The sequence below is a fragment of the Melozone crissalis genome, unplaced genomic scaffold, assembly GCF_028551555.1.
Source record: "Melozone crissalis strain CALT ecotype California unplaced genomic scaffold, PUWL_Pcris_2 ptg000006l_1, whole genome shotgun sequence".
Lineage (NCBI taxonomy): Eukaryota > Metazoa > Chordata > Aves > Passeriformes > Passerellidae > Melozone > Melozone crissalis.
The window spans coordinates 29,923,573-29,938,450 of record NW_026535784.1 but is presented as its reverse complement, the minus strand read 5'-3'; the positions used below and the strand labels follow the sequence as shown (position 1 = coordinate 29,938,450).

At 35.4% G+C, this 14,878-nt stretch overlaps 1 protein-coding gene across 1 annotated transcript in view; it reads right to left on the bottom strand.

Moving 5' to 3' along the window:
• The window catches only part of GPM6A (glycoprotein M6A), a 114,535-nt gene extending 100,028 nt beyond the window's left edge, over positions 1-14,507 (bottom strand). Inside the window, exon 1 of the mRNA XM_054292536.1 lies at positions 13,942-14,507. Within this exon, the coding sequence (XP_054148511.1) occupies positions 13,942-13,978 (37 nt within the window). The 5' untranslated portion in view covers positions 13,979-14,507. The remainder of the gene's footprint in view (positions 1-13,941) is intronic.
• Positions 14,508-14,878: the final 371 nt, after the last annotated feature.

Genomic DNA, 14,878 nt, shown 5'->3' with positions numbered 1-14,878 from the left:
TCCTTAAATAGGAATAGTATCAAAATAGCAGAAACAATATTCTAAATTTTAAAGAAACTGTCCTCAGGCATTATGTTTTTCAGTATGAAAAACCTCCAGAATAACCAATTGCTGAGAGTTTTTCCTTAATAATATGGCCATTATTACTTTAAATATTCATACCTATTTTTGAACTTCCATGTACTGCTAATAAGCAGCATCTGCTGAATACATCTGTAGGCTGAGTAACTGAGATACAAAGCACTTTTTAATTACACCACTGCCATTGAGGATGTAAAAAGACTTAACCGATACGAGCTCTAAATACATACTAGAGAACCATCTCCATAAGATGCCTTAAGAATTTCCAAAATGTCAGACCTTAGGGCAGGTGTTTGCCCTCTACATATATGTAAAATCCCAATTCTCCCTCTGTTGAATACCTTATATTTACAACAGCTTTGTTGGATTGTGCAAGAAATACAGGACTGGACAACAGAAATTTTAATATTTTGTTCACTAAAGTAATAAAATTGTATACTGGCAGTAGCATTTGTCAAACATTATGTCATAGAGAAACCTAGTTTCAGTTTTAATGCAAACGATTGCCTATTATGAAATGAGAGCACACTGAATTAGTCATTTCCATTAAATCTATGAAGTAGAATTGCCTAGCAACCAAGAAAATTAATTCAGAGATTAAAATAAACACTGTGACACTGACAGAGCAACTGCTATTCTACCTCAATAACCATAAAGACACCAAGAAAAGAGGTGTTTTCTTAGTCCTTCTTAACAAAGGTAAAACAAACAATTTCATAAAATGAGTCATAATGGACAAAGAACAAAAACAGAGTCAAAGCAACTGCACACAGCAAATGCAAATAATTATGCTATTTTTACATAACATCATTGAAATTTTAAAAAACTGAAAGTTTTTCATATTCTGAAAAGGGTGAATGAATTGTTGTGGAAGTTTCTAACATTTTTTCCCACTTACAAAGGAGAAATTTGTTTCATGTTATTAATTCTATGCAAATGTTCTATAATTTATGACTATGCTTACCTGAAAGTATTCTGCATCTCTTCTACCCCCAGTCAAATTATTCCTAATCACAGTTCAGTAGGAAAACTTTTAATTATACAGTTTTTCAAACTGAGATGCTTAAGGAAAAAAAAATCAAAACGTTAACAGATTAAGGACAGTGAGGATGAGTGCAATAATTTAGTTTAATAACTGCTACATATTGCTTGTTACATCTGGGCCATTGTGCAATTCATTGTCCCTGAAGGACCACAAAAAGCCTAGTAAAATCATCCCTTTAGAAATAAAACGACCACAATTCTGTAACAATATCGAAGTCTATCACCTTGTCAGGGTATTAGATTATTGGAATGATTACAGATCAAGGCTTCTGGAGTGTCAGTACTTTCACACCTCCAGTAGGAGACAGTCCATCTTTCCAGCTTGAGGTACAGTGTTAGTATATGGAGTCAAAAAAAAAAAAAAAAAAAAAAAAAAGAACAGGAGTGATTAAGGCAAGAATAACACAAAGGAGAAAAAATATACCCCAGAGGATATGACGAGACAGCAACTGCAGCAGCTACATCAAATCGAGTTGAGACTACATTAAAAGATAATAATAAAAATAAAAGAGTAAAATGAATAAATCAAGACAGACAAGCAGGAATAACTGTGTATTAGAAGGAGGTAACTCCCCAGGCAGGGACATAGCTAGTCTGCTCTCAAGAAAAGGTATTTCAGCTGTTTGGTTGTGTATAATGTTCAAAAAACACACCCACCAACAGCTACAGGTTCTTTAAAGTCTTGAAATCCACATATTACAATCACTAAATCCAGTACAGTGGTGTCCAAACTGGATTTTAAAAGTTCATACTGTGAAGAATTATGTAACGAAGTAGATGTACTCCTCTAGAAGAGGATATGACATGTAACAAAGGAAGGATATCTGCTGGAAGTGCAGACAGTACAGATGGCATAGACATGTAACAGATCAAAATGAAAAAATATTAACAGTAAAAGTCCCCATTAGGTAAACACAGCCATAAAGCAGATAAAAGAGCCCAAATGTCCTTAACAGGTTCCCCTGTGTCTTAAATATTTGATGAATGTACCAGATGGGGAGGGGGGAGAAAAATATCTTGTCTGAACCACAAGCATAAACACAGCTGACCTAAAAGACCTACCCACCACTAGGTTATAATTACTCCAGTCTATTCACTAGTGAACAATGTTCATATATCTAGAATAATTTGGAGAAATTGCAAGATAACATCTTAGAGAAAAGGTAGCCTCCATATGCTGCCGAACAGCTGAAACTAATTTTAATTTTCTGGCCTTTGTGCCACATGTCATGGGTGTGGTTGAAGTATACATGTTTTACTGAATTCTTAAGGTCATCACAGTGATGAGCATCCTTTTCTATTAATTTTATCTATATTAATAAACTGGTATCATATAAATAGAAGATACACAAATTCTACATGTATCTGAATATAGTATCTTTTTTCCCTTTAAAATGTTTAACAGCACAGTTCATATGGTAAAAATCTCAGGAAAAAATGCTTAGTGCTCAGACTAGACATTGTCAGAGTCCAGAACCTTTTAATAAAAGAAAACCTTGTAAAAGATGTCCAGTTCAGAGGGATTTATTAAATCTTCTCCAGTCTACCCAAAAAATACAGGCAAATAACCAACATGCTGGTCCAGACCTACATTCAAAGATCATCTATATTTTGTTACAAGAGGACAGCAAGAGGGAAAACACCAGTGTTAGTCTTGCACTAGAAGCAAGAATTTAATGAAAATAAACTCCCAGATAATCTTAGAAAGCAGACCATGTTGCAGAAAAAAAAGGTAAAAAGAAGGTCACTAGTAGCCTGCCTTGGGAAAAATTCCATCTGCATAGCAAATTTGATGATCATCTTGGCTTAAGTATGTGAACAGGACACACAGCAAAATTGTTCAATACCACTAGAAGGTCCAGTATACCCTGCTCACAAGTAAATCCAAATTCTACTAATTCAAAAGAAGACTACAAACAAAAACCTTTAAAAAAAGGATCTAAGAAGAATATGATTTTTTCAAAAACTGCTGACATCCACAGGAGACCCAAAGCATATTAATCACTGTAATACCATGTGATAAAAACAAAAAACCCCTTCAGCTGATAAAAAACCTCCTTTCAACCTTCCTTCCAGTTTCCTCTCAAACCTTTTTAAATTGCATCATCATGTCTTCTCACAGATATCCTGCCAAAAACCTGACAGCAAGATGCAAATTACTCCATGGCATTGTTAGGTCTTAATCTTAGATGCTCATGTGCTTCCTTTTTGCTTATATTGGTATAAAACCAATGGGATTACCCACAGTGCATGACATCAAAGATGTATCTTTAGATGCACAGAATATTCTTAGTTCGAAGGGACCCACAAGGATCATCAAGTTCAGTTCTTAAGTAAATGGCCCACACAGGGATTGAACCACAACCTCAGTGATTGTCTTCGCAAAATCAGAGCTTTGGTCATTGATTTTTCAGATTTCCAGATTTTCTGATGTCTGCAATTTTTGGAAGCAATGAAGGGCCATATGTGCACTTACAGCAAATCTTAGTATTTTCTACAACATTGGTAGGCAGTGTGGATAAAAGGAGTCCTTAATGCTTTATCAGAACTATGAGTTTTCCAGCAAAAGGAATGCATTAGGTAGCAAATATAAGTCAAGACTAAATAGTAGACATGTTTTCTGACTTGGAGGAGTAGATGTCAAGCTGATTATGAACACCTGGAAAACAAGACACTCTTTTACTCTAGTTCAACCATCTAGTTAAGTAACATGGCAATAAGGCTCCTGACTACCACGAGAACTGCAAAGAGAACCTGCAGGTGTTTCCAAGGAACTGCAATCTGCTACTAAGAGGAAAGGTGGGGGAAATCATGGTTATGTTTATTTATAATGTCAAAAGTGTATGTTGGTCAGAAGCAGTGGTTAGTGGGTCAGTAAAAAATTAGAAGGCTGAGAAATTCTCTGAAGATAATTGTGCTGCTGTATTAAAATACCACAACAAATAGGAAAAGCATTTTATATATCTAATATACTCAGACTAATTAATACTAAAGTAAATCACTATATTTGTGTCAATCAGCTAGAAACATAAATTCCTTTTCTATATGGGACTGGTTTATCAACAAATCATGAACAAAGGCAAACCATTTTAAGCAGGAAGCATTTCACACTAAAGCGACTCAGTTTAAAAATCAATAACACTATGTTCAATAATATAATTGAATACCTTCATTACCAGCACAGTGGCTAGTAGTCAATGGTCCCTTTCTCAAGGCAATTTCAGACATTTACTTTCATCCCCAGTTATGCATATTGAGTTACTATTTACAATGACTTATCACCCCGTTACTCCCATAAGCTCAAGTACATGTTCTTTATTGGTTATAATGTTTTTGAAAAACACTATCATTTAGAGTTTATAAGTTCTTTCATATACAGATTTCAAAATATTATTTTATTTTACTATCATCATCAGTAAAATTAAAAATTATTTCACGGACATCTGGTCAGTTAAGGTTTTCCACAATGGACTAATCCAGCAGATGGAGAAGCTGTATTTGGGCTCACTGCACCCAGTATCAGATACTGCATCCTCTCCTACTGCAGCTGCCTGGCCAGTTTAACACTACACTCAGGTAAGGCACGGAAAAATTTTTCTGGTCCAAGTGACAGCAGCAGGTTCATCTCAGCCATTTCCCACCTCCTCCTTTGGAAGGGGAGCAAATCAAACAAACATCTCAGAGAACAGATCCCAACTCCAAGCTGTGTCGTGAACATGGTAAATAAATTATGCAGGAAAATGTGGCTGGAAATAAATTTTCATCACAGAGGTTGCAGAACAAGCAGACCAGCAAAGAGCAAAGAGTTGCTGAATATATATCACTTAGTACATATAAATTAAGACACATTATGATTTTTAAGTGGCAAACGGCAAGGATTAATTTGCTGGACAGGTTAAGGTAATTTTACCTTGTCTATCACCATTCACTAACAAGGAAAGCAATCCTCAACTGAATGACTTCACTGTTACTTAGATAACTCACAAATGCTCCCAAAGCATTCATGGTACTGACAGTAACTTTCCCTGTCTCAGAGCTGAAAATCTTTTGAAGGTTGTATGGTGTGAGATGAGTCATAAAATGGTAAAAGAGACTGGGAACAAACAATGTGGCAGATGGAAGCAGAACACAACAGGGTGTATGTAATAACTTTCTTCAGGAGAGATGAGAGTCAGAGAGCTTTGTGCCATCCAAGCATAGGAATAAGTACTCAGTTTGGATGGGTTTCCTCATCTCACCCTGCAGTACCAACCAAAACCATGGCATCAGAACCTCAGGATCTACTCCTGCATAAAAATAAGCAAAGCTAAATTCTTAGCTATGGTCAAAAGCTCCTCACTTGAGAACTGCAAAGATATACTCCAAGCTCTTCACATAGTTGTTTTCTAAATGCTTTTAAATAGATTCAAAGTTATGCCAGGTGCTTACAATGGCGTGTATCTTAATAGAGTAAGAGATGATTTGGTAGGAAAACAGGGGGTGGGAGGCTTTGACAAACTACATAAAGTTAAAGTGATTCACCAGTAGCAGAGGGTGCCACTACACTGTGGAGCCTCCTACACTGGCTGCATCACCTTGCTAAGCAAGGGGGTGCAATACCAGCTTCCTTCACCAGAGAAACTAGGCCAACAGGTCAATTTTGATAACTCTTTTCCATGAATGTGAAGTGGTATACTTTCCTTTTCCAACTAACAGAATCTTTCCCATCTCTCATCACTTTAAGATCAAACTAGACTTACTCTCCCTTTGCCCTCACCTGTAGCCTTAAATAGCTAGAAACTGGCCCCAGTTACAATATTACCATAGTAATTTTATGGTATTATTAGTAGCCATGAGCACAGTTGCTGTTTTACTTGTGGGGGAAAAATGTGCTTAAAATAATTGTTCACTATTTAAAAAAGATAATTCAAATGTATGCTTCTATTAACTTATGAAAAACATACATGTTCTTTCAACTCCAATATAATTTTCCACCATAGTTTAGTAGTGGACTTGTCAGTGCTAGGTTTATGGTTGGTTCAGATGACCTCAGAAGTCTGTTTTGCCATAAATGATCATATGATTCCCCTATTACCATATCAATTTCAGACTTCTGAAGCCCTCCAAAGGTATTTCAAATTCTACTGCTTATTCCTTTCTTCTTCCGTTCATATTGCCTCTCTTGAACCTCTATCAGCACAATCATCAATCATCTCTACTTTTTTCTCATTGTGCCTTCGTGCAGAGCAATCCCTGCCTAATCACTTAGCTATGCCACTACTCTCTTCCTTTAGATGCCTCCTTAATGTCCAATTTTGCCTGTATAAAATCATTCTTCTGCAACCTGAGAAGTAGGATGTGACCAGCTATGACTTAATTAATAAACATCCAGCACTTGTCATCTTCTATTACATGTTCCCAGAAGAGATTTTAAAATGCTGCAGAATTTAATTTCCATGTCTTCCAGGCATGGAAAAGTAAAAGCAAAAGAAAGAAAAGAAAGTGCTTTCACAGAAAAATGAAAAGCAGGACAACAATCAAAAAGAGCTACTTTTTTTCTTTTTTCTTTTTTTTAAGATGAATTAAAAAAAAAAACCAACTGCACTCGGGGTACAGATGAGAAGATACTGACAAGTGAGGGGAAAAAAATATTTTTGCCTTAAGTTTATTTTAAGATTAGTAGTACCTTAGTACTCTAGTAGTACTTAGTAGAGATTTGCAGTAGTACCTTTCTGCAAATCTCATACACCAAAAGTGTAGCAAATGCTTTTTTGTTGGTCTAGTTTTGTACCAGAACCTCAGTGAATGCACTGCTCAATTTAAAAATTGATACTAAATCTATTGTGATATTCCTTTGCTGAATAATTGTATTGTTATCACTACTGTGGAAAAAAAATTGAAACTTTCACTATGTGAACAAAATAAAAAAGTCCTCAGAAACTTTCCAAGTGCAAATACAAGGTGAGTTACAAATGTAAAAAGAAGAGTAATGCTTGCATTTAGCAGTTGCATTTCAGCAACTGTTATTTGGAAAAATGTTGTTCCAGATGGCTGAAGTATAAATTTTGGAAGGAGTACTGAACTCCCACACGATAACTAGTAAGAAGGAGATGAAAATTTTAGAGGGGGAAAAAAAGTAAAAGACAAAAATTAGCCTTCTTGGGACTAATGCATTGAAGCACAAGTGTTACCATGGACAAGCTAAGAGAATACATAAGCCATTTTTTGTGTCAGTGGTGTTCCTCCATAAGACCCTAGAGCACATGTACACACTAGTTCCCAGTTTTATTAATTCCTACTTGGTGTATACCTTTGACTCTCTCAATTTTGATGCCCTGAGTTTGATCCCTCTGCAGCTGAGAAAATGACAAGACTGATTCCTCATTCCTTGCACGGTGGAACTCAAGTCTCTCTAACTCCTCACTCCCACATGAGAAAGATTTGTGCCAACACATCAATGTGGGACTTGCTGCCTGTCTCAGAAATTGGCCATGTGATAAGATATTAGCAGGAATTTTGCATTTTAGTCACTTGAATTGGATGAAAATTCTCCTGAAATAGAATTACCAAACAGAATATTAACTGACAAAGTACTTCATGTAAGATCAATATTCACCTTTGCCTTTTTTACATTCTGTTTTTAATGGCTATCAGGTGCCTATATTCTTCATGGATTTTATAAAATCATTCACAGTGTTTAAAATATGAGGCAAAACAGCCCAAAAACATGGTTGGTTTTTTTATCATTTTCTACTCAGTCCTCCATATAAAACCACTAGGAGGAAGCAGCATACTCTCACCTATGTATCTGGAGAGAAAAAATAGGTAAAAACTATTTTGTCAAGAAAGCAAACATTATGGTTATGTGAGGCCAGTAGCATTTCCTCCATTCTTCCATGTTGAATTTTAGTGCAGTGGCAGGCTACTTAAAACAGGTTACAAAGTCACATTGCCAAATTGTTTAAGGTGCTGATCAGAAATTAATGCACAGTAACAATCTAAAATGAAAATAATTTGTATGTTAAGTATAACAATCTCTCAATCCTTCTCCATAAGGAACCTAACCACTCAGCTGAATCAAATTTAATTTTGCTGCCTCTACAGTATTGTTCTTCATATTTCCTATTTTTAGAGTAATTGGAAACCCAGAATAGCCCTTTTTCCCCAAAGGTGAGCCTTTACTTTCACAAACTGTCAAAAAAGCTCCTTATAAATTCATATTGCTATTTTGATGTGGTATTTTTTCACTAATGATTGTAAATCAATAATTTAAAATACATTCAACACTTTTTTCCTATGTATTTACATCTCCTATGAAAAATCTTTTTAATATAGCTTATTTATGAAATTGACATCCAAGTGTCAAAATAACCATGAAGACTTAAATTTTCACACATTGAATTGAGGATTCAATCTGCCTTGGGGCAGTTGGAATGTTTTTTGCCCTGAAAGAGTGTATATAAAATTATAATTAAGTCCTATTAATGCTGGATTTTCATGCCTAGGACTAGTATAATGTTAAGCCTGTAAGAAATACAAAGTTTTCTGCTATTAACAGAGACATTCAATGTTAAAGATTAAATAAGCAAGCAAGACTAAATTTATTTACATCATTATCTTAGAATAAAAGGTTAATGTATTGAATAATAACATATTCAAATTACAGCTCCACGAGTCAGGGCTCCTTATGTAAGAATATTAAGTAAGGTAGCCCAGAGTTAGTACATAAAGGAGAATAACTCTTACAGTATTAGAACAATTAACTTCAAATTCATATTGACTGTTATTCCATTTTTCCTTAATGAACCATATTGATTTACTACTAAGGAATACTAAGCAGGAAATACAGTGAGATAGTTTGTCAAGATGCTAAAATTTATTTCCATATTTAGCATTGATTACAAAGGAAATTTATTTACTCTGTTAGTGACTTTGTAACTGTTAAGTGAGTATTTCATCTGACGCTCTTATTATAACACACATACCTTTAAGGACAGGAAACAATAAACATGATGAAAGTTAAGACCATTCCACTCTCAAGCAACTTGCAAAAATCCAATCTGAACACAAGATTGGGAACTAAGCCTACTACGTTGAAAAGATATTCCCAAAGTAAATAGAGATTGACCTCTGCTCACCATGTTTTCTTTAAGAATCAAGCACTACAAATCCAGATTTGTATGGAGAATATCAGCCCACAAATGTCCGCTCCTTGCTACTCATAAGGCCAAATTTAAACACTATTTCCAAGTTCCTTTTGAATGCTAACAACATAAAAAGGATCTAACTGAAGATACAAGCATGACTGTCATTCAGTGTGGCATTTACACCAAAGAACAAAAAATAACTCCTCTGCTTTATTTACAAGTATTGTCACCAAACAAAATCAAACTGCAAAATACTGGGATTTCCTCACTCTTATTTTAACCAACTTTGCAACAACATTCAAAACAGAAGGAAAATAATTCTCTCTTAGAGGTAAATATGAAGATTTAGAAGACTAACTTAGAAAGGATGTCAGCAGTGTTCGGACTGTTTGGCTGTTGGCATTTCTTAATATGAAATAAAACACATAATTTGCATTCATAATTTTAATTTCATTTAACTTCTCTGTACTATCCTACTAAGTCAGTCTGCCATTTTCCAAAGAGTACTGAAGTAAGAGGAAACAATTTACCCTCTCATGGCTGACGAAGTACAGGCTGTGTGTACATTTTACTGATAGCATCCTAGTCTCCTTATGATTTTCTTCCAACACTCTGCTTAAAGCTCCCCTTCACAGGTATGCTGTGACAACAAATGCAAAAACTCTGATAATAGGCTGCAGATCCACTTTTATTGCTAATGCAGGCCAAACACTATTTTCTGGCATTCAATCATTTGTAGTCACAATAATACTACTTTTTTTTTTTTTTTTTTTGGCTATCCTACTGGTGAAATCTTAACTGCATCAGCTATACTACAGCCAAGAAAGCTTAAGTAAAATCAGGCTCTTCCTCCTGTTTGCTGCTCTATAAACACATGATGCTCCATTCATTCCCAAGAGTTTATTTTACATAGGAATTCAAACTGCAAAATGCAGTTATGATTGAATCATTAAAAAAGTAAAATTCATCTTCCATTTAGTGCAAATGGTATGATTTACTGTGCTCCAGAACATCTCTTTTTTTCTGAAACAGATTGTGGTGAGAATAATCTTTCACTCTCCTGTATCAAGTTCCTTACAGTGAAAAAATTACCGTGCCTGCCCTCTGAAAAGTTCTTTATTGGGATGAATAACTGGGGCTGGGGACACCATTGCAGTCTTAGTGCTATCTCAGAGAGAAGACCTGAAATGCAGGGACTGGAAATATATCTTTTTCCACATCATAAAGCTATCAGTTTGACATCATTGTCTTTCAAACACTGGCAGCTGAGACCTACCACTGCCACATGCAATTTATGCATGAGGTTTTCAAAATTAGCATGCATCCCTGAAGACATCAGTGAAATTTCCGCCTTTTAGTGGACCTGATATTTTTGAAAAATAAACCCAGTTTAGTCACCCTGGGTTTTCCAGACAGTAAATCTGCAGTTAAATGTCTTAGTATGTCTGAATTCTAGGATGTAGCATAATGTCAGTTTTACAGAAATTGTGAACAAGTTGGTATTTCTGAGATGTTATGACTTTTTACCTTCTAGAATATATTTTAGTGTTAATTTACTTCGTATTTGAGACGGACTTCCTACACACTTTCAGTTCTTGGACAGCTAGCGATACTTGCCGAGCAAATACCTTTGAAACTTCCTCCCCAACCTTTACTGAGTTCCCAACAAAGGGGAAAAAAATAGGGTGGAGGAGGCACAACAAGTTTTCCAGAATTTTGAAACAGGAATTTTATGAATAGAAATTATTCTTGGTTTCAATTTTTACAGCCTCATATTTGAAAACTGCTGGGCAATAGCCTTATCTCATTTAACCATATTAAAGGTAGTGATGCCAGTATGAAAACACATTTTCTGCAGCCAATAGAAAGAAAATGGGGAGGGGAGAAGATGAACCTTATTTTGAAGTGTTTCTAATAATGCATTACTTTCAGAAAAAAAAAAGGAATGTATTTCCCTGCTTTTAATTTTCCAAGATACAGGCATAAAGAAATCATAGGTACTAAATATTAGCATGCTGAAAGACTGTGGAAAAAGGCCATTATTTGGAGCCACTGTGTTAAGAATTATGTTTGCACTTAATAATATCTTATTTGATAAAATAAGATATTCTCAGAAATAAAGGCTTCCAAATCTGCTAGAGCTATCTTGGTCGTATTTATGAAACGCATCAATATGAAGTTATTCACTTCCATCATGGCTGCTAGCAAGACGTAATGCTGTTCAGTGGGAGGTTCAAAGCATCTGCTGTGAAAAGCACAGGAGCTGATAAGCAGTGACAATTTATACTCCCATTGATTTTGTATAAATCAGAAAAGAGAAAGAAAGAAAGCAACATTTTTCATTTGAGATGGCAGAAGGATGAAAAATAAAATATATGAATTACCATATATCTGAAACACTACAATTAGCAAAATTGGTCCGGATGACCTGGAACTATCCTGTGGATACCAATTAATCACACAGCAGATAGATAGATCACACTAAATGAAAGCAAAAAGACCCTAGACACTATGAAAGAGAACTATCACATCATACTAGTACCAGTCAATATTTTTCAAGTGCAAAATGCAAAACTTAAGGAGATCCAGGACTTCATAATCATCCCTATACTTCCCTATCATACAGTCAAGCACCTCCAAAAATTCAAAATTGAAAATATTTTTTAATTTTCCTCCTGAATTGCAAATTTTCTTGAAACTATAAATATATGCTAAAAGTTGTCATAACCCAACAGGGGAACACAACATCTTGAAGTGACAAGCTCACAGGTGTGGTGACATAAACTAAGCAGCATCCCCTTTCACACCAATAAGGAAAAATACATATGATATGTGAGCTTTTAACATTCTTGTGCCACTCTCTGTGACAACAGCTGGGTACCACTAAAGGGGAAAAAGGCTGAACACATGGCATTTTAAATGGGGGTGGGGGGTAAGTAGTGTTAGCTGTTGTAATCACACTATTAATCACACCATTTTGAGTGGCTATTGGTCATTCAACTGCTTATCATATGAACAATGAGGACACAGTTTATCAATAACAAATTCTTTCAATATAAAAAAAATTCAATTTTTTCTGTGTGTTTTCTTTTTCCCCCGTGTTTTTTTTTTCCCCTCTCCCTAATAAGAATTTAGGGATTTTGAATTTCACACTGTTTCTTCAGGCAACATCATTTGGTAGCAATGACGTATTTTGATTTCTTGGTCACACAGTTCAATTTACTAGTTTTAAGAAGCAAAAGAATGCATTTCAGAAATTTTTAAAAAAGCATATGTTCTATTTCTAAGTGTAAAGCACCCTAAAAAATTTGAATCATAGAGTAAAAGTATTGATTTTTACCTTCAGGAAAAAAAGCACACCAAACCAAAACAAAACAGAAAAACTGACCTGTCCTGTACTTTTCTATTCTAGCTTTCATTTGATACAAATGATAAAATTCAACTGAAGAAACTGCTGTAATCAAGTACTAATGGACTTATTTATAAAAATAAGTGTGTATACACATGGAGCACATATATCCTCTTTTAACGTTGTCATGACTATATACTGTGCATCTAGATCAAGACCATAAACAATTCAAAGCTGCATTCTGTCTAAATGGGTCACTTATAATGAGAAAGCATGACATTTACATGTAAGAAGCAGATTGATCAGGGAGCAGAAAAACAGAATATGGCATCAGTGGAGAAAAATATGCCTTTACAGGCAATTTATGCTAAATTATTTGGCAACTTCCTATATCCTCCTCAAAGAATAGAAGTGAATTAAAAAAATGTAAAATGAAAGGAATAAAAATATAACACAGCAAATATTCACTAGGATTACCCTTTGTGCTTGCAGTACAGAAAAATTAAAAAAGCCTTGGTTCCTTTCAGTACTGTTATGTCTCTTGTACAGAATAACACTTAAGTGAAAAGACTGAAAACACTGTGTCTCCCAAAGATCCACACATTAATTAATTGTCCACAATCTCTTTAAATTGGACTTTGAAGTGCTAACATATCCCATAACATTCAGTTGTTTTCATTCAGAAGCCATGGAACAGAAATGCTCTGAACATGCTGTGTACATCTTGCTAAAGCAATTTCAGCTGCAGTCTGCAAAATTAATTTCTGCAAATCTATGCCATGCAAATATTGGAACGATAGCAAGTCTGTTGCAACACATTACAAAACCAAAGTGGCAAAAAGGCAGAGGGAAATTTCAGTACTGCCTAATACATACAAAATATACCCCAGGTCTTTGTTCAGACTGGATTCTCATTCAAGGTGTAAATACTGGTTACATTGTTAGATATCCAACTGCAACTAGCTCCAAATACTGTGTGAGTAGCTCTCTCATAGTTCACACTAGACTCCCTTGACCCAGCTAGACAAGCGTGAAAACGTGAAATAAATGAACATTAACAAAGACTAGTCAGGAAAGCAGGCTGCATTAAATGCTCGCAACATTATTCGTATAGATGCAAAATTTGCTAGATTCTTTTTATACTAGATATCAGCTGGCAGTCACTCTTTTAATGCTATGTGCTACTGCAGAGAAAAAAATGAAGTAAATAATATGAAAATAATGTCTTTCCCCATCTGCCACATACAGATATTCCCCAACCTTACAGCACGCTGCTAAGGCAAATAAAGAACAGCAAAATAATTATCTCCATGCAAAGAAAAAGCAATTTTAACACAATACCTTTCTGTGTTTGTCCCTCTTCCATATTCTCTTCCATGGCTACCTTTCTTCACTAGAAACAGCTACAGAGAATTAATCAAAAGCTTCAGTCAGATGTAGGAAAAAGTGTGGATTTTTTTTTCCCTGGGAAGCTCCAACGGCAGAGGCTTAGGCAAGTCCTCAGAGCTTAGCTAAGGCTCCCTCACTCTCCTTGTTTGCTTGGAGACAGGCTGTCAAGTGTAATTTCATTCAAATTACTCTTCCGTGAAGATTATCAATTTTTCTTCTCAAAGCTGCCCATTGTGTACCACTGTAAGCAGGTATTCAAATGAACAGCCTGTGAATTTTGGGGGGAAATTTGGTCTGAGCCCTTATAGCAATGACACCGATTCATAAGCCTCACTTTGCATATAAAATGGAGTAAAGAAATCGAGGTTTGTATTGAAATCTGTGTTTAAATTGGAAACAGGCTGTACTGAAAACAGATGGAGGAGTGTCCTCCTAAGGGAAAGCAGACCACCAACCCATAATTCCCCCTATTTGCTACTGAAGTGGGAAAGCCCAAATGCCTGTGGGTTCTTTATGCTGTATTACTTGTCTTTCTCTCTCTCTCTCTCTCCCCCCGCCTCTCCCCCTCCTCCTGTATCAGCACATTTAAGAATAATATGACTCTTCATTTCTCATCTTCTCATATATCTGTATCATCAGGAACTAACCACAAATACACACTATTGCCCTAACAGTATTCTAAAAAATATCTTTATAGCAATACAATTTTGCATGTATGTATATGTGTTTACACACACAGGCACAATTCAACACAAGACAATAATCACTGTAAATTTTATGTACTGTACACATCCTCATTGTCAGAGTAAACAGGAATTTAGAGGCAGTTCAGAGGTTTAAAGCAGTTCTTGCATCAATTCTTTATCTGATTCCTCATATCTCAAATTAG